The 18,429-nt window shown below is 36.0% G+C and overlaps 4 protein-coding genes across 7 annotated transcripts; 2 read left to right on the plus strand and 2 right to left on the minus strand.

Moving 5' to 3' along the window:
* The first annotated feature begins 1,492 nt into the window (after positions 1–1,492).
* LOC111441855 (protein AUXIN SIGNALING F-BOX 2-like) lies at positions 1,493–4,448 on the plus strand. The gene is made up of 3 exons (XM_023079015.1): positions 1,493–2,660; positions 2,882–3,377; positions 3,469–4,448. The coding sequence occupies exons 1-3, from the start codon at positions 2,209–2,211 to the stop codon at positions 4,237–4,239; spliced, it is 1,719 nt and encodes a 572-aa protein (XP_022934783.1). The 5' UTR covers positions 1,493–2,208; the 3' UTR covers positions 4,240–4,448.
* Positions 4,449–5,293: 845 nt separating this feature from the next.
* LOC111441381 (cysteine-rich and transmembrane domain-containing protein WIH2-like) lies at positions 5,294–7,118 on the minus strand. The gene is made up of 3 exons (XM_023078341.1): positions 6,946–7,118; positions 6,659–6,863; positions 5,294–5,619 (listed from the first exon to the last, which is right to left on the minus strand). Exons 1-3 carry the CDS (start codon positions 6,998–7,000, stop codon positions 5,562–5,564), a joined length of 318 nt encoding a protein of 105 aa, XP_022934109.1. The 5' UTR covers positions 7,001–7,118; the 3' UTR covers positions 5,294–5,561.
* A 1,170-nt stretch (positions 7,119–8,288) lies between these two features.
* Positions 8,289–10,712, minus strand: LOC111442301 (translocon-associated protein subunit beta). 2 transcript variants are annotated; one of them, XM_023079652.1, is made up of 6 exons: positions 10,411–10,712; positions 9,317–9,415; positions 9,112–9,220; positions 8,958–9,029; positions 8,825–8,830; positions 8,289–8,714 (listed from the first exon to the last, which is right to left on the minus strand). In XM_023079652.1, the coding sequence occupies exons 1-6, from the start codon at positions 10,590–10,592 to the stop codon at positions 8,598–8,600; spliced, it is 585 nt and encodes a 194-aa protein (XP_022935420.1). In that variant the 5' UTR covers positions 10,593–10,712; the 3' UTR covers positions 8,289–8,597. The 2 variants fall into 2 exon arrangements, with proteins under 2 accessions (XP_022935420.1, XP_022935419.1); XM_023079651.1 differs by lacking the exon at positions 8,825–8,830 and having other exon boundaries at positions 8,289–8,716; positions 8,954–9,029.
* A 2,790-nt stretch (positions 10,713–13,502) lies between these two features.
* Positions 13,503–17,773, plus strand: LOC111442315 (BRO1 domain-containing protein BROX homolog). 3 transcript variants are annotated; one of them, XM_023079674.1, is made up of 12 exons: positions 13,503–13,698; positions 14,054–14,293; positions 15,060–15,134; positions 15,206–15,264; positions 15,360–15,495; positions 15,666–15,762; positions 15,850–15,916; positions 16,063–16,161; positions 16,902–16,991; positions 17,071–17,225; positions 17,307–17,408; positions 17,496–17,773. In XM_023079674.1, exons 2-12 carry the CDS (start codon positions 14,095–14,097, stop codon positions 17,665–17,667), a joined length of 1,251 nt encoding a protein of 416 aa, XP_022935442.1. In that variant the 5' UTR covers positions 13,503–13,698; positions 14,054–14,094; the 3' UTR covers positions 17,668–17,773. The 3 variants fall into 3 exon arrangements, with proteins under 3 accessions (XP_022935442.1, XP_022935444.1, XP_022935443.1); XM_023079676.1 differs by having other exon boundaries at positions 15,215–15,264; XM_023079675.1 differs by lacking the exon at positions 13,503–13,698 and having other exon boundaries at positions 13,764–14,293.
* The last annotated feature ends 656 nt before the right edge of the window (positions 17,774–18,429 follow it).

The following is an 18,429-nucleotide window of genomic DNA, read 5'->3' on the forward strand; positions in this document are numbered from 1 at the left end:
CTTACAAATTCTTTGCTCGATTACTATAAGAAAGAACTGAAAATTTTTACGAGAACAAAAATTAAAATAGAAAGTGGAGACGAAAAATAGTTTTCGGACATCATTAATTCTAAATTTTAAGTTTTATATTATCGAATTATGAAATATAATTTATTAATAAAATTTTAAAATAGTTTTCTCTATAAATTATTTATTATTATTTTTAATCATTTTGAATATATATATATATATATATATATCCAAAGGCTAAATTTAAGAAAAAATGCAATAATTAAAATAAAACAAGACCGGAAATAATAATTAATTTATTTCCTTTGTATTTTCAAATCATTATTTTAGTTAGTCTTAAAAAGCAAAGTCTATGATATGATTTTGTTCAAAATTTTTTTAGATTATGGTTTCAACTTTAAATGGCCAAAATTTTTAAGGTTTTTATTGCTTTGAGACTTCGTACATTACACAAGATTTGATCATCTTCTAATAATTCCAACATGTGACATTACAAAAGTAATAAAATAAAGTTAATTTGTTACAAAAATAGTTAATTACGACAATATATTTATATTATATAATTTTAATTAAAAACATTAAATATTTTGATCGGTATTATCAAATTTTGATTCGTTCAAACTATTATAGTAAGTTGGGCCGTTCATGTCAAATATTACATCACTGGCATAATATTCAATAAATAGAATCTAAATATTCTTAAATTAAATAAAGAAGTGACAATCTATACATTTGTGCGATATTTTATCTATTTTTTATTCTTTAATTTAGCAAAATATGTCGTAATTAAGAAAAATAAAAATATCGACTCATTTTATCAAAATATCAAGGATAAAAAGCAAAAATAAATTAAAATATTGTTTACGATATAATTATATATTTTTAATTTCATAATTATTTTTTTACTATGTAGTGTTGATATACAAATAAACTTAATTTAATGTTTGAAAATAATTAATGAATTTAAAAAAAATATTCATGGGACCCACGTGGGAGATTTTTTTAAAAAATATTTTTAAAACCAAAGGCAATCCCCACTGCTGCGAATAGGGAAAAAAACTATTACTCGCTCAGCTAAGCTGAGTCATTAACATTCGACCCACATGGACGTGTCTCCGTCAGCGGGATCACACTAACATAAGAACGGCCGTAGCGTATCATAGCCTCATGAAAGTTACCGATGGCAGACCCCGTAATTTTCCGCGAAAACCAGTGGCATTTATCTGACACTTCATTTAAAAGACTTTGGCAGGGATATGGTCATACATTTACAGATAAAGATAGAGAGAGAATGAAATAAAGAAAAAAAAATTAAAATTAAATTAAAATAATTTAAATTTTAGACAAGAGCCAGTGTGGGGGCCTCTCTCTCTCTCTTCGAAACAAGAGATAAGGACACATGCATGTTCCCATGGTTAAACTACCTCCGGTTAAAAAGTAACCATGGTTACCTCTCTCTGTTTCTCTCTCTGTTTCATCACCAGTTCGTTTTTGAGTGGGAGAGACGACGCTGTTCTTCTGCATTTGTTTTTCTCTCTCTGTCCGTCACTCTCTCTCTCTCTCATCTTCATCATTAGAATCGAATCCGGAGTTTAATTTCTGTACATATTTGTTTGTGTTCTTGTTCAAAGGATCTAATCGTTTCCATTTCGAACTCGTTTCGCTTTTCATTCGTCGTCATCATCTTCATTTTTGTATCCCGACTTCTTCAATCGCCTGAAATTCTCTCCACCATTTTCGACCACTGCAGCCATTTTTGTTGGTTTTTGAGTTTCTTCTTCAGAATATTCCACTTTCTTTCCCCCAATCTCTCTGCAATTGCAGATCTAGGTTTTTGAACTGGTCGAGATGCAAGATTTGTTCTTATATTCTCTTCAGTTCCTTGGATCTGTCGACTTCGCCGCGGATTTTGAGTTTCATTAGAGAATCCGTTGGAGATCTGTTTGAATTTCTGGATTTTTTTTTTTGAGTTTCTTTCTTTATTTAGGGCTTCTCGAGCCTTTTTTTTTCCCCTACGGTATGTAATGGTGCTGGATAAAGAGAGTTTTTCTCGTTTTCTTTTCGGAAGTTAAATATATTTTTTTCTCAGAAAGTTTTTGGTTCTTCTTTTTCCTTTCCCTTGGGAAAGTTGCGTCCATTTTTAATTTTTTTTTTCCTGGAAAGTTTTTGGGGAATTTTCCGTTTGGATGCTGAGAAATCATGAATTATTTTCCCGACGAAGTTTTAGAACATGTTTTCGACTATGTAACGTCTCACCGTGACCGGAACGCGGTGTCGCTGGTGTGCAAATTATGGTACAGAGTTGAGAGATTTAGCCGGCAGAAGGTATTCGTCGGAAATTGCTATTCGATCACGCCGGAGAGGCTAATCGGAAGATTCCCCTGCGTTAAATCCCTAACCCTAAAAGGAAAGCCCCATTTCGCCGATTTCAATTTGGTTCCTCATGATTGGGGCGGCTACGTTCATCCTTGGATCCAAGCCTTCGCCAAGCGCCGGATTGCTCTCGAGGAGCTCCGTCTGAAGCGGATGGTCGTCACCGACGAGAGCCTTGAGCTACTCTCCCGATCCTTCCCCAATTTCAAGTCCCTGCTCCTCTTCAGCTGTGAGGGATTCACTACCAATGGCCTTGCCGCCATTGCTGCCAATTGCAGGTAAAGAACAAAGAAACCCTTTAATTACTCTTGCTTTGCTTGTTGTGGCTCTGTATTGGTTTCTGAAACTTTTGTTCTGTATAAGCTGAGCATTTTAAGGTTAGATGTTCTTCAGCTGCTGTGTATATAGATCATTGATTATGTAGGGTTTTTGGTGATGAAATTATGCTTTTTTGATGCATTTTCCTATCTGTTCGTCGTGGCGATTTCGTTCGGGTTAGGTTTCTGAGGGAGCTCGACCTGCAAGAGAATGAAATTGATGACCATAGTAATTACTGGCTTAGCTGCTTTCCAGAGAGCTGCACATCGCTTGTCTCTCTGAATTTTGCTTGCTTAAGAGGAGAAGTAAATCTGGGTGCTCTTGAGAGGCTTGTGGCAAGATCTCCTAACCTCAAGAGTTTGAGGCTGAACCGTGCTGTGCCTCTTGAAACCTTGCAAAATATATTGGTTCGTGCTCCTCAACTCGTCGACTTGGGCACGGGGTCTTACGTTCACGATCAAGATTCCGAGATCTACGACAATCTCAAGAACACCATTCTGAAATGCAAATCGATCAGGAGTTTATCTGGATTTTTAGATGTTTCTCCTAGCTGCCTGGCTTCCATTTATCCAATTTGCTCGAATTTGACATCCTTGAACCTGAGCTATGCTCCTGGGCTTCATGGCATCGAGCTCATGAAGGTTGTTCGGTATTGCGATAAACTTCAACGCTTGTGGGTACGATCATCCGACCTTTCTTCTATGATATAAACCTTTATATGTATATGATGAATGATGAGAATTGTTCTGGGTGATGGATTCTTGACAGATTCTGGATGGTATTGGTGACAAAGGACTGGAAGTTGTTGCTTCAACTTGTAAAGAATTGCAGGAACTGAGGGTGTTCCCATCCGACCTCTCTGGGGCTGGTAATGTTGCGGTCACGGAAGAAGGATTGGTCGCTATATCGATGGGTTGCCCGAAACTTCATTCGATATTATACTTCTGCCATCAGATGACGAATGCTGCCCTTGTAGCTGTAGCAAAGAACAACCCGAACTTCATACGCTTCAGGTTGTGCATCCTCGACCCCACAAAACCAGACCCTGTAACTGGGCATGCACTGGATGAAGGTTTTGGGGCGATTGTTCAAGCGTGCAAAGGTCTGAGACGTTTATCTCTCTCGGGCCATCTTACTGATCGGGTCTTCTATTATATCGGTAAATACGCAAAGCATCTTGAAATGCTTTCGTTAGCGTTTGCTGGGGACAGTGATAAGGGAATGATTCACATACTGAATGGTTGCAAGAAGCTTCGCAAGCTCGAGATCATGGACAGCCCGTTTGGCGACATGGCACTTCTGCAGGACGTCGGGAAGTATGAAACAATGCGATCCCTTTGGATGTCCTCCTGCGAGATTACTCTTGGTGGCTGCAAGACGCTAGCGAAGAAGATGCCGAGGCTGAACGTGGAGATCATCAACGAGAACGATCTGTTGGAATTATGCCGTGACGACGAGCAGAAAGTAGGGAAAATGTATCTGTACCGTACATTAGTAGGGCCAAGGAAAGATGCACCCAAGTTTGTATGGACATTGTAGATTGAAGATACTTCTTTCTTTCCAAGGCGCTTTTGAATTACTTGTACCTTTCTGTTTTTAGGGCAACTGACCAGTGGGATTTTTATTTAGCTACTACGTGAGTTTAGTGTATTTTGGTGTTTATTGTAATTATTGGGAGTTTTTCAATTTGTAAGCTGCATTGATGTTATAGCCAGACTTCTTTGCAATTCCACTTCTCATTTCTCAAATGCTTCTTCAATCTCTCTTTCTATTGCTCTGCTTCCTACCCCAATTCCGACGATTGGTCGGGCCGAGTGAATCAGTTAACTTCAAAGGAGATTTGTTGTGCCAAAAGTGTGTTATGACTTGTGGTCGTTTTCCTGCCTAGTAGGGCGGCTCGTCCATTGTGGATAAATGGGAAACTAGACTCTACAAACTCGTGGTAAGGCTGCATAGTAGGAGCGTTAAAGATTGGAGCTTTTTGTAGTGTTAGCAATAATGCAAGTGAACGAATCTCATCCTCTATCAAGTTAAGTGCTTACGCCCCTTTAGAGACAAGGAGAGGGGCGAGTAAAAGAGCTCGTTCTTCCATTTTTGATATTATATTCTAAACGCTCCCGCCTTACCACTAGTATAATATAGCAAAAGCTACCGGCTTCAAAGTTGACCTGATTATTAGTGAAAATGGCATTCCATTCCATGACGATCAAAATTTTGGATCTCCAACCTTTGGAAATACATGTTATCGATCAAATTGGTTGTTCTCAAATTTAGAAGAATTCTAGTATTAGTATCCGTGGATCCAATTCCAAAAAGTGTATGATTGTGGTCAAAGTTCAAAAAGAGAAAAAAAAAAATGAAGCTTCATTCAACCATATACATAGCTCGTATGTATATTTTTTTTCCAATTACGACTCTAGCTAACTTGACTCTATTCTAAGCCAAGTCCTAATACTCAACCTTGCCTCTACGCCGAGATTCTTCCAATGCAACCTCACATTTCCATTTATCCAAAAAAGGAACAAAAATAAAATTAAAAAAAGGATGGAGGATTAAACCAAGTTCCAAATAGCATATTCTCCACAGAAACTTTGCATAAAAATCTCAAAGAAAGTTGAATCTGGATGACAACGATAAATAAGGATTCCAAGTCTACAAGTATTAACAATTATTTGTTCAGGTATATATATATAAGTAAATAACAGCATTTAGATATCACAAACAATACAGATAGTTTACGATCACACAAACCAGAAACTGCAGTTCTTATTCCAAGTGATGCGAAACACAGGCGTCGTCGATTCATAATAATAGAAGACATGAACACAGCTCGGCCGAAGAGACCGAAAAAAACACACGGTCTATCGGAAGCAGGCCAAACACTCCTCCAACATACAACAACAACACAGTGTAGCTAAGCTGCACAAGACAACAAGTTTAAGGTTACACTCATAATCAAAAGATATTCTCCCTTGAATCCATATTTGGTACTAAAAGCTAAAAGAAGCCCCAGGAAGGATCTTATGATGTACTTGTGGCCATGGTTATTTCACACATCTTAGACATTCGACATTCGATTTCTCTGGTGTCGAAGATTACTAGTTTACGTACTCATTCGAACCTAATCTTTCAGCATCCATAGGAGGAAAATGGCATAAGCTTAGGTAAATGCTAAAACATAACCAATTGCAAGAAGGCAAGTCCCCAACAAGAAAAGAGATCAAACAAGAAAACATGTCGAACGAGATCGGGCTTGTTTCGCTATTTCACGCACAAGAACGTTAAAACAGCGACGAACATGGATGAGAAAAAAACAAAGCAAAACATGAAAAGAGACGGTCCAATTCAACAGTTTAACCAAAGCTATAAAACATAATTAGAGGAAGAAAGGATTGGATCATAAGGTAGCATTAATGGGGAAGCATCAGATGCTCTGTGCACCAATTGAAAATTCTGCTTAGTTCATGATAACAAGAACAAAGATGATTGTTATTGGTTCGAGATAGCTCCTTGTATCGAGTGTTTTCAAAATTCAAGTCAAGTTTTGAGAACTCAAACGTTTTTTTAAATAAGCACGATTTTAAAAAATGGAAAACCAAATAGTTATCAAGCGGACGAGCCTATTGCGAGATGAAATTGTTCGAGACGGATGGAACAATGTGGCTGACAATTCTACATTCAGCAAAATTTTTAAAATGTAATTCAAATTGAAAGAAGATCAAGAAACAACTTCGATGTTTAAACAGCTTGATCATAACATTCATTGAAAATCCAAATCCACATCCAAATTGAATTCCTGATTTCCAAATCCAAATAAATCCACAAAACATTCATTGCACAAGAACAATCAATTTTCACAACACAGAATCAATCGATCAATAAATCAACGAGATCACGAAGACAAGCAAACAAATCAAAATCGTGTCAACACGAATCGAAGAAATGGAGGAAAACGTACCATCCATGAAGGAAAGAGGAACAGTCATTTCGATCATCGTAATGATAGTGCTGATGACAATAAGGCGGTGGAGGAGGGCCCGGCGGAGGAGGAGGAGGCGGCGCCGATGGAGAATATCCATCGTAGAAATAACCTTGATATCCTTGATGTGGCGGCGGAGGCAGCGGCTGATGGCCGGGATATCCAGGCTGCGGCGGACGGTACCCTACGGAAGAGAAGAAAAAAATGAGATGAAATGAAAATGGAAAATCAGAAGAAGAAGAATAAGAAGAAGAAGCGGATCTCACCGGGAGGAGGGTAGGTTTCCGGCGGAGGATGTTGGTAGCCGTAGGGGTAATTCATAATTCTTCTGAAATGGAGAAAAATGGAGAAAAATGGAGATGAGGAAGAAGAAGACGATATAAATGATGAGCGAATCGGCTGTCTGCCTTTGTCTACTTAACGTGGTGGGTCTCTATCCTCTTTGTTGTAACTGTAAGCATTTATAACTTTGGATATTTACACAACATACCCAATCACAAAACTTTTAAATAATTGCACATCGCTCCAAACTAGGTCCCTCAATTATATTAAAATTGTAAGTTAAGCCCTTCCACCTTTAACAATTAAGTATTAATTAAATATTAGGTTAGATATAAAATTAAAATTTTTAATTATGTTTATGAGAAATTTATAAATATTAAAAAATCTGAAGGAAAGGATTTTTTTTAATCAAATTTAAGAGCTTGTCTTCAGTCCCGAGGTCTTTAAAGAAGAGAAGAAACCTAGCAACTCGATCAAGATAAAATAATAGAATTTTGTAAGGCCGCCATAGATTTAACGATTTAACTCAAAAGATAAAATAATTATATATTTATTAGGAACGTTTAAAAAATTAAAAAACAATGCTTGATATTTTTGTCAAATCTATAAAATTTAAAATTTAAACTTATTAAATCTCTATGGTTTATATCTCCAAACACCATCTTTCAAAAACATTTTTGGATAAAATGTGCCCTTATTTTAATTTCTACATTTACAAAAAATTCAATTAACATTAAATATTAATAGTTATTTTTCTTTCTCTTTGGTTAATTGCAAATTTATTAAGTTTATTAATTTTTAAAAATTAACATAATATACTAAAAGTCACTACGTCAATTTTATGTTTAAATTAATATTATAAGTAAATACGATCATTTGTTTTTTTGGGGACAATTTATAAGGTAATGTACCATATGAATTTATAGAAAAAGGAATTAAAAAAAAAAGTGTCGACGGTCACCGACGATGAAATTGAGTATAAATTTCACATTGTTAGCATGAATTTAAGGAGGAATTGATTGCTGAAAAGTTGAACACTAAACCACACGAATGTCGTCCCATTGTTAAGTTGAACCCTAAACCACACGAATGTCGTCCCATTGTTAAGAAATCGTCATCGGAAGAGGCAACGGGGAATTGTCATCACACCAATCCAACGGTCTCAACAGGGAATCAAATGAGGGGCAAGACAATAACAAGGACGGGAACCGATCATACTATTTAACGGGGAATTGGACGAGGGGAAAAATAGGAACGGGAAGTCATCATTGACCGCCCCGAGAACGATCCCCCCTCAGATTTGTCCAGAACGAACACAAGGCAAAGAAAATGGGAATCAGAATCATGTCTAAGAAAGAAGAAACAAGTGAGTAATATGATGAACAAATCCGACTTGACTTAAAAACAAACAGCTCAACTACTGGACCATGTGTTTAACTGACTCTCGTGCGTGTCTATAATTAGCTCTGTTTCCTCCGGCTCTACTACTCATTAGGGATGGATGAACAAAAACTATCAACTCAAAAAGTTTCTGTACCTTTGTGCTAACCCAACAAATATATCAACCAAACATATCCTCAATTTGGGTGGCGGATCAAAAGTAAAACACAGCTAAGAACTACTTCACGGTCAGCGATTAACGCTTCTTCTTGCTTCCTTTTGCAGCAGATTTCGATGGGCTGGCCACAAGATAGACGAACAGAACGACAAAGGAGACCACCGAGATCAGGGAGCCATACTTAGCGAGCAGCCTCTGCAGGGAGGAAAAAAGAATCTTGTGTGAATAAAAAGACAGACATTCATTCTATTTTCATATACAACTTAAGTTTTATAGAAGAATTGAGAGCACGGAATGGATCGTACCTTAACCTGTTGAAATTACGCCCCGGTGAAAGATAAATTCCATGCAAAGGCAAAAAGATTGTTACAGTAAACCAAATTGAAAAGAATGCATCATTAAGCTTGAAGTGGGGAAAAAAATAAGGGATGAACTTACCCACTCAAACTTCTTCTCTGGTGGCCTATCAGCGAGGACATCCAAAGGTAGAATTGGGGTTGATAAGGCCTCCTACAGCAATCAAGAAGAACACGGTAAAACGACTGGAACCTTACGTAACCAGACTAAAATCATTGTTGAAAGGATATTTGACCTGTAAAGCAGACTTCGTAGGGACACGGAACGTGATAACAGCAGGTGAACCATGGAACATTCCTTTTGTTTTTGCTTCTAATTCAAATGAATGAGATAAATGACCACCACTGTCAAACAGCAGATTTGTGTGTTAGTGGCACGAAAACCCAATGGAGGGTACCATGGCATATACGAAGGAATACTAAACAAATCATATCACTTACGCATCGAGTCTTTCCCACGATTTGGATGTCTCGCCACTGACAATATCAAAGACATCTCCTGGCCAGCTTGCATCGTTCAGAGTAACATCATATGCGGTCCTGTAATCGTTACAAGCGAAAATACCAAAAAGAGGGTGAAAATTAGAAACCAGGATACTTAGAAATGAAAACATATAAAAGGCAACAGAGCAACGGGATAAAAGAAAAGATTCCCTCAAATCAGGGATTAAAAGATAGGAAACATGTCAAAAAAACATCTCGGGAATCCCCTTCCAAGCTTCTCATGATTTGTATCATGCAAGACAAGTAGATAATTCTGCTACTTTGATCTAGACAGTTTCTAATACCAGTTAATGCTCATCACACACACACAGCCCTCCTCTCACCACGGCTACCGTTTATAAACAAATAAAATTACATCAAATTGTAAAATTTCGACAAAATATCACTGGAAGAACAGTTTATATCTTCCCGTTGCAGGGCAAATGTAGCAGCCCTAATGAACCAATTTTTAATGTGAAACAAGAACTAGGCACTAACTCCTGGAATGGCAACGAATATCATGGCTGATCGAATATTCTGACTGTCAATGTAGTAATCATAAAAAAACGTGACCAGTTCAACCCTTTTGCGAAATTTGCATAGAAAATCCAAAATACAGAATTTATTGATGCAGCTGGGAGAGCTACGCCTGGTTCCAGTTCATAATAGCATTCAAGATCTTTGTGTCAAACCAAGAACCAAGACATTACGAACTTTTTCCACAATTCATAAAATAAAAATGCACCAAATTTCACAGCCATGAAAGCATCTAATCTTCTATCATTGGGAACATTTTCCTGACGAATGAATCTAACATTTATATCCCCGAGACGACAGCTTAAAACCAATCACATGAACAGAAGGAAGCGAATAAAAAAAAAAAAAAGAACAAAGTACAAACAAAACCAATTTAGATCCAGAACAAAAAATATGAATCAAACCACGCATGCGCAAAGAACGATTCGATCTACATCTCAGAGGCCACTTGATGAGTAAAGCTCAATCCAGAAAACAAAAGCGAAATCAGATTAAACGAATTAAACAGAACATACGAAGATCCCTGATTGTAAATTTCGATTGAGACCGAGACGCGTTCGACGCCGGATTTGAGACGAGTGAGCGTCGCCTTCTTGTGCGCGACAATGAACGGGACATCGGAGCTTGCGATCGTTGACGAGACGAACAGAAAAGCCAGGAGGAGATGGATCAGACGAGCCTGAATCAGATTCGCCATGAAATCGTCGGGATTAGGGCCACAGAGAAAGATGATCGGCGGAGACGAACTGGGACTTTGAGAAGAAGGAGCCGTCGGATAAAATAGGTACGCAAAAGTGTGGAACAATCAGAGAACATATGATGATCTTTTAGAACCCCACGAAATTTCAACAGGGGTAACCTAGTCATTTCCCTCAAGTTGAGAACTCCACAAATTTTAACAGGGGTAACCTAGTCATTTCGCTCAAGAGGAAGCTGATATTGTCCCTATAAAATATATTTTTGTTTCTTTTTTTGTTTTTTCAATCGTTATTTATAGGAATATATATATATATATTTGTTTGCTTTACATATATTTATTAAAATTTTATTTAAGTCTATAATTATTTTTCTCTTAATTATTCTTTAATTACTTTTAAATTAAATTTAAAATCGTTTGAAATGTAATTTTTTAAAATATATATTGAAATTAAGTTATAAATCTAAATTCTTATAAATATATATGGTAATTTGTTTCAGTTTTGATTCGAACTCGTGCCCATTGACTATAGAAAGTAAAATTGGCAGTTTTCTTCAAAGTAATAGGTAACCCATGTGAACAATAGAGCTTGATTCCATTACCAAATCGATACCATTTTCGATGCTATTTTTAAATTCAACTAATTACCAACTAGCACACAAAATTATTTATTTACTTTTTTTTTATATATATATATAAATAATACTAATAATTCATTTTAATTTATTATAAATTCACAAGACAGTTAGGATATTTGATTCCGATCACTTGGGCCTCAATGTAATGGGCCGATTTGTCGGCCCAAACAAGACAGGCCCTTCAAATCCCCTGGGCCGATTTGTCGGCCCAAACAAGACAGGCCCTTTCAAATCCCCAAATCAATAAGAATGTCCAATTAAACCAATAAGATATTAGTCTAAATTTTCTAATTTATTTAATTTTTGTTTCTAAACTTCAAAATGAAAATTTTAATATTAAATTTTTTTTAATTGCCTAGTATATAAAGTTTAAATGTGTATATTAATTAATTGATTAGTGAATTAATATATATATACTTTTTAAAATATTATATAAAAATTTGGAGAAAATAAAATATGAATTATTAATTTAGTTTGGTTTGATTAAAGATACAAATGAACCAACATTCCGGACCCACAGATCCTAAGAGTAAGTAATCCATCGTCGTTTTGATTCCCAATGTATCCGTTAAGATTTCGGAATTGATCAACTCCTCATGGAACCCCACCGCCAGCTGTCCACCACAAATATTTGTTTATTACCTCTCCACCTTATTTTAATTATAACATTAAATATTCGCCCATATGTTCACCCACTTTAAAATTTATATTTAAAAATTTTACCATTTATTAATTTATTAGATATAAATTTAAATTTATAGTTTTAAAAGTTTAGTAATCAAATAAATATAATTTAATTTAATTTTTGAACTTTTCATATGATCAAATATTGGGTTTATATTATAAAAATATTTAAAAATAAAAATCTAAAATTGCATTGAGTTATGCTCCCCTTGAAATTCGAAATAATAAAAAATGATTTGACAAAGCAATCTCTTGTCTGGTTACATCTTTCATGACTATTCTTTTCATCCTCTTATAAGTGAACAGACATTGTCATCATGTGTCCATCAAATCCCATGTTAAATTTTTTTAAAAAGTTATTGTCATAGACCACGCATGTTCGAGTCCGTAGTGATAATTATCCCATGAAGACTCGCTTTCACTACTACATCGAAGGATTCCTTTATCTAAGTGTAACAACTTAAGTCTACCGCTAACAAATATTGTCCTGTTTGACTTTCTCTTTTAAACTTTCTCCCTAAGTTTTACAATGCCTATGATAAGAAGAAGTTTCCACACTTTTATAAGAATGATTTGTTCTTCTCTACAATTTATGTGAAGATTTTACAATTTGAAATATCTTGGCAGACACGTTTTAAGACCTCAAAAAAAAAAAAAAAATTTAAATGTCAATATCAACTAACGATGGGGTTGAACTGTTACATTAAGCCAATACATATGAGTCATCTTCCATGTGGTCAAAATCTTGAGATTATGATTTTAGGTTCTGTCCCATCATTTTAGCTCTCAATTTTCGTTTATATTCTAATAAATTTATAATGTAAAGATAGTTTTGAAAAGTAATATTATAATTTTAAAACAAATGATAAAGTTTGAGTTTTTTATTTTTTTTATTTTTTTATTTTATTTAAGCAATCAATTTGGTTGTATTTAAATAGTGATAATAAAATATATTTTTTTTGAAAAAAACAACAAATTTGAAGATAAGGGTCTCATCTCTATCAATATGATCAGATCACAAGTTGGGTTAATGAATATATATACAGTAATTGTTTTAACTTTAAAATTGAAATTAAAGAAAAAATATATATTTTTTAGAACATAGTGTATTTAGTCTTAATTACTATATATATATTTGGATAAGTTATTTATAAGGTTTATGGGGATAAATAAATGATATTTGATTAAAAATATACTCAATTCAATTTTATAAATAGGAGAGTATTAAATTAATACAATTACTTATTTACTAAAATTATCGGATAATTAGTTAATAATATTTAAAAATTATCTAATAAAGTAATCGGATGAGTTAAATCACATAAAAAATTAAAATTTCAATAAGCATTAGTAAGATAATAATTTTAAAACAGTAATCGGATAATAATAATTTAAAATTATCTAATAAAGTAATCGGACGAGTTAAATCGGATGAGTTAAATACTAATTCTTATACAGAAAATACTCAATTAAAATATATTTTCAAAATTTATAGGGGAAATAATAATAATTTTTTAAAAAATAAATTATATTTTAATAACATTTACAGGAAAATTTAAAGTCAATGGTAGAAGCATAAATAATTTTGGCGCCCAGAAGGGGGGTTTCCAGTCGGCTCCTTGGGCAACGGGGCGTCTTCTACGTCTTCGCCATGTGAGATATGTCTCGGCCTCTGGACCTTCCTATTCCCAGATTCTCTCTCTTTCTGTGCATTTGATTCTTATCAGATCCTCCTTTCTAATGCCCCCAGGAACCTTCTCACCTCTCGATCCTCTCTGTAACCAGTAAGTCATTTCTGTTTCTCTGACACTGTTTTTAATTTTTTTTTTGTCTATTCAACTTGTGATCCTATCTGTTTTTTCGCATTAATTTTTGAATCTGTCTGCTTAATCATTCATTCCACTGCCAACGATTTTCTTCTCTTTTGTAATTTTTTAAGCTATTTCTTCTATTGTTGTACTGCTATTCGTCTGCTTCTTGGCCCCTTTTCTGTCTACTTTAGAGATTACATTCGTAGTTCATGCCCATGATGAAACCACCTCCTGGTTTTGATGTTTAATGCCTTCTACGATGGTCAACTCTTGTAATCTGTTTAAATGGAGCTGTAAATCGATGTGGAGTTCCTTTGTTTTTGTGTAGGATGTTAAGATTGGGGCAATTTCCCACTAAGAAGAAGACCAATGGGTTGCACTTCTTCTGTTTACGCTGTTGGGAGGAAGAAGAAACTGAGCATCCCCGAGATGGTTATGTTTGTTCCTTCCATGCGAATTCCTGTGCAATCTGATCTTCAGAGACCTCTTAGAGGGCTTATTTCTAAAGATCTTGCTGATAGACTGTCTTCACTTCGTAATCAGATTGTGTTGGTGGCTGAGGATACTGGTTTGATTCTGCCCTTTTTGATTCTACTGCGTAAATTCTTGTTTAGGCGTTAATCATTTTAGACATTCCAGATTTTTGTTTTTGTTCTTTTTAAACATGATTTGATTTGGAACTCCCAGAAGACGCGTTTTAAAACCTTGAGGGGAAGTCCAAAAGGGAAAGCCTAAAAAGGATAATATCTGCTAGCGGTGGGCTTGGAGCTGTTACAAATGGTATCAAAGTCAAATACCGGGCAGTGTGCCAGTGAGGACGCTGGACCCCCAAGTGGGGTGGATTGTGAGATCTTACATCGGTTGGAGAGGGGAACGAAACATTCCTTGTAAGGGTGTGGAAATCTCTTCCTAAAAGACACGTTTTAAAACCTTGAGGGAAAGCCCAAAAGAGAAATCTCAAATAGGATAATATTTGCTAGCGATAGGCTTGGGCTATTACAAATGGTACTAGAGCCAAACACGGGGCGGTTTGGTCCCCAAGAGTGGTGGATTGTGAGATCCCATATCGGTTGGAGAGGGGAACAAAGTATTCCTTATAATGGTGTAGAAATCACTTCCTAGAAGACGCGTTTTAAAACCTTGAGGGAAGCCTAAAAGAGAAAGCCCAACGAGGATAATATCTGCTTGCGGCGAGCTTGGGTTGTTACAGTTATAGAGTCAAATGATTGTTCGGTGATAACCGAAATGAGTTTAAGCTAGTATGAACACTCACATGTTCACAAATATGAGAAAAAAATATTTGTTTTGGAATGAAATGAAAACTCGTTTTGCAGGTGGATCTGCTATTACAGAATTGCGGCGAGTTCTGGAGGAGTATCTATCTGTTTTGATTTGTCTAACAAAGAAGGGTATCTTCATCTCGTCCTACAGTTATACTCTGTTTCTCTCTTTTATGGATGACAGTTCCAATTTTATGCAGAAACCATAGATGATGGACTAATAGAGTTCAAATGGAGAAATTTAGAACATGGACGACAAGTAAGACTGGCTTCTCCATTCATACATTATATTGTTTACTTATATAAAATCTGCAGTCATGTAATTGAGCTTCAAACAACAAACATGGTGGGCAGGAAATATGTGTAGCAAACTTCTGGTTTGAATTGCTATCTGTTCTTCACTTAATGGCCATGCTGACTCTATCAGAAGCTGACTCCTTGATGATCCCCAAGGATCCCACTGGTTCTGGTTTGAGAGTAGTGTCCTCAGGTCATATTTACTGGCCTATTTTTCAATACTTTCCTTCTCGAAACTGAAAATAAGCGTAGATTCAGAGATTCTCGAATAGCTCAACCTTTCAAATGGCTGCTGAATCCATGGGCAGTCAAGAGACAAGTTCCACGGTCTACCTATTCAACTAAACATATCTTAACTTTCAGATTGCAAGAGGGAGGCCATTGATTTACTTCTTAAAGCCTCGGGGTATCTCGATTGCTGCATCCGGGATATTCTGGTCCACATTCCATTTGATATTAAGTATGCAAGCTTCAACCGTTTTAAACCTTTCCTAGTAGACTTGTGCTGAAGTATCATTGTCTGACATTTTCTACCCATGTTTCCTAGGAAGCGATTGCCTAAAAGTTTTCAGCCTGGTGCGCTTGAAGCCATGTCAATTCAAACTTTGGGTCAGGTACAATGTTGTTGTCGCCCTATTGATACGAAGTGGACGTGTCTGTCTCGAGTTTTCAACCTGCAAGTTATCTCTATTATACTTCTTACTAGGCTTTATGGCTTCTTAGTATCTATAACTAACTTCGGGTATCTGTTTATAATCAGGGAACTGAAATTCAACTTGGTTTAGCCGTTGAAAGTCAGAATGCCACCTTATCTGTTAAAAGGAGATTGGCTTGTGAGCAGTTGGTCTATTTCAGCCAGGTTTGAGTTATTTTCTTTCTCCCATTTGAATTCTGTGGGGATAGACTGAATCTGTTTGGTTAAGATTGTAAGCACGGCCTAACAAAAAGTCGAATCCACCCACTCACCCACCAATAAGAGGGAATGTGCGAGATCCTACATCCATTGGAAAAGAGAACGAAGCATTCTTTATAAGGGTGTGGAAACCTCTTCCTAGCAGATAAGTTTTACAATTGTGAGGCTGACGGTGGTACGTAATGGGCCAAAGCGAATAATATCTATTAGCGGTGGGCTTGGGCTGTTGCAAATGATATCAAAGCCAGACACTGGACGATGTGTCAGCGAGAACGCTAGGGCTCTAAGAGGGGTAGATTGTGAGATCCCACCTCGGTTGGAGAGGAGAAAGAAACATTCCTTATAAGGGTGTGGAAACCTCTCCCTAGCAGACGCGTTTTAAAATCGTGAGACTAACAGCGGTACATAACGTGCCAAAGCAGATAATATCTATTAGTGGTGGGCTTAGGCTGTTACGTAACACCTACCCATAATTTAATATTCTATTTAATATTCTACTAGTTAACAACTAAACGTAGTAAGATACTGTCCTAACACTTCTATAAGTCTAGTGAACGTAGGTGATGTTTCTCTTGAAGACATCTTTTCCCACAAATGAAGAACATTGCCTTACTTTTGCTGCCATATCAATCTCCCTAGTTTTGCTTTTCCTTGGAGTTTGATGAGTTGAGTCTCTTGTTCATCAGGCTTACCAATGCTTATCAGAATGCGACACGGATCGAGGATACGAAAAGAAGCACATGTCATTCATCAAATGGAAATTTCTTGAATCCAAGGTTTTCCCATAGCTGTTAAGCGTTGTTTCTGCATTTCTCAAACATCTTTATATAAGTTTCAAACATGTCATTTTATCAGGCTGCAGCTTACTACTACCACGGTCTGATCCTCGACAAGGGTTCGGAACCGTCGTGTCATGTCAGTGCCGTGTGCTGTTTCCTTGCTGCAGAAGAGCTTCTTCTTGAAAGCAAGAGAGCCTGCTTGAGCTTCTGTCTTGCATCTCCTGTCACCAGGTTAGTGATGAGCCTAATTCAATCAGTTCAAAACTTGAATCCTCAGCTTTCTTCATGTTCTTTGCTTTCATTTCTGGCAAGATCTCCTCCACTTTGGGGAGCCATGAAGCATTTACATCAGAAAATCCCAGAAGTTGCTTCTAGGAAGTCTCAAATGTATGGATATCTGTTGGAACAAGAAAAGTAAGACTAAAATAGTGTTTTTATGTGTATATGTAAACATGAATTTGAACGTAAAGTAATTGAAATTTGATGAACTGTCACAAACAGGGCCCTTCAAGCATTACCTGAATTACCAGAATTTCAGCTGTCGTTAAGGCCAGAGGAATATCAGCTGCCTGAGATTGATTCTTCAGCTTGGAGCTCTGAACATTGTGAAGCACAGAGTCAGACCTTGAAGGAACACCTCAATGATAGTGATTATGAGACTTTGTCTGAATGACTTTTAATCTCGTGTTAAATTTTATTCTTTTTCTGTAAGCTAAAATATATGAATATCACTGATCGCATACTTGGAAAATCTAATTTGAGGTATACACGGGTTGAGTTGAGAAATTTTTTTGGATCAATTTTATATTTTGGGCTGGTGACCCGGGCAACTCAAATAGAGCTCATAACTGTGAGATCCCACTTTAGTTGGAGAAGAGAACGAAACAGGGCTCTTCGAGCAAGGAGGCATCCTGGTAGGAAGGCCGACTTCTTTATATGAGTGTCGAAACTTTTTCCTAACATACACATTTTAAAATCGTGGGTTGATAGCGATACGTAACGGACTAAAACGAATAATATTTGACAGTGGTAAGCTTCAGCTATTCCAATAACCCAACTTAATTTTCTATTTTCAAGTTGGGTTTGATTGTCGGGTTGTCTTTTTATTATATATATATATATATTTAAAAACATATTTATCTTCTATATTTGTTAACCGGTCACAATACATCACTAATATTGGTAGCAATACGCTCACAGATTCAAGTTTGTTCATCAATATTTTCAATTTATTCTCAGCCAAATGTCCCTTTGCCACATAATGGGAATGAGACGATAATATTACATTAAACTGAACACCACTAATTAAATCATTATCGTTTTGACATAATATATATTCAAATTTGTACAAATTAAAAAAAAAAAAAAATCAAATTTTAGGGATTTAACTATTTAATATTTGAAGGTTGAATTTATAAGTTAACCTAGTTTTTAA

This window comes from Cucurbita moschata, unplaced genomic scaffold, assembly GCF_002738365.1.
Source record: "Cucurbita moschata cultivar Rifu unplaced genomic scaffold, Cmos_1.0 Cmo_Scf00004, whole genome shotgun sequence".
Taxonomy (NCBI): Eukaryota; Viridiplantae; Streptophyta; class Magnoliopsida; order Cucurbitales; family Cucurbitaceae; genus Cucurbita; species Cucurbita moschata.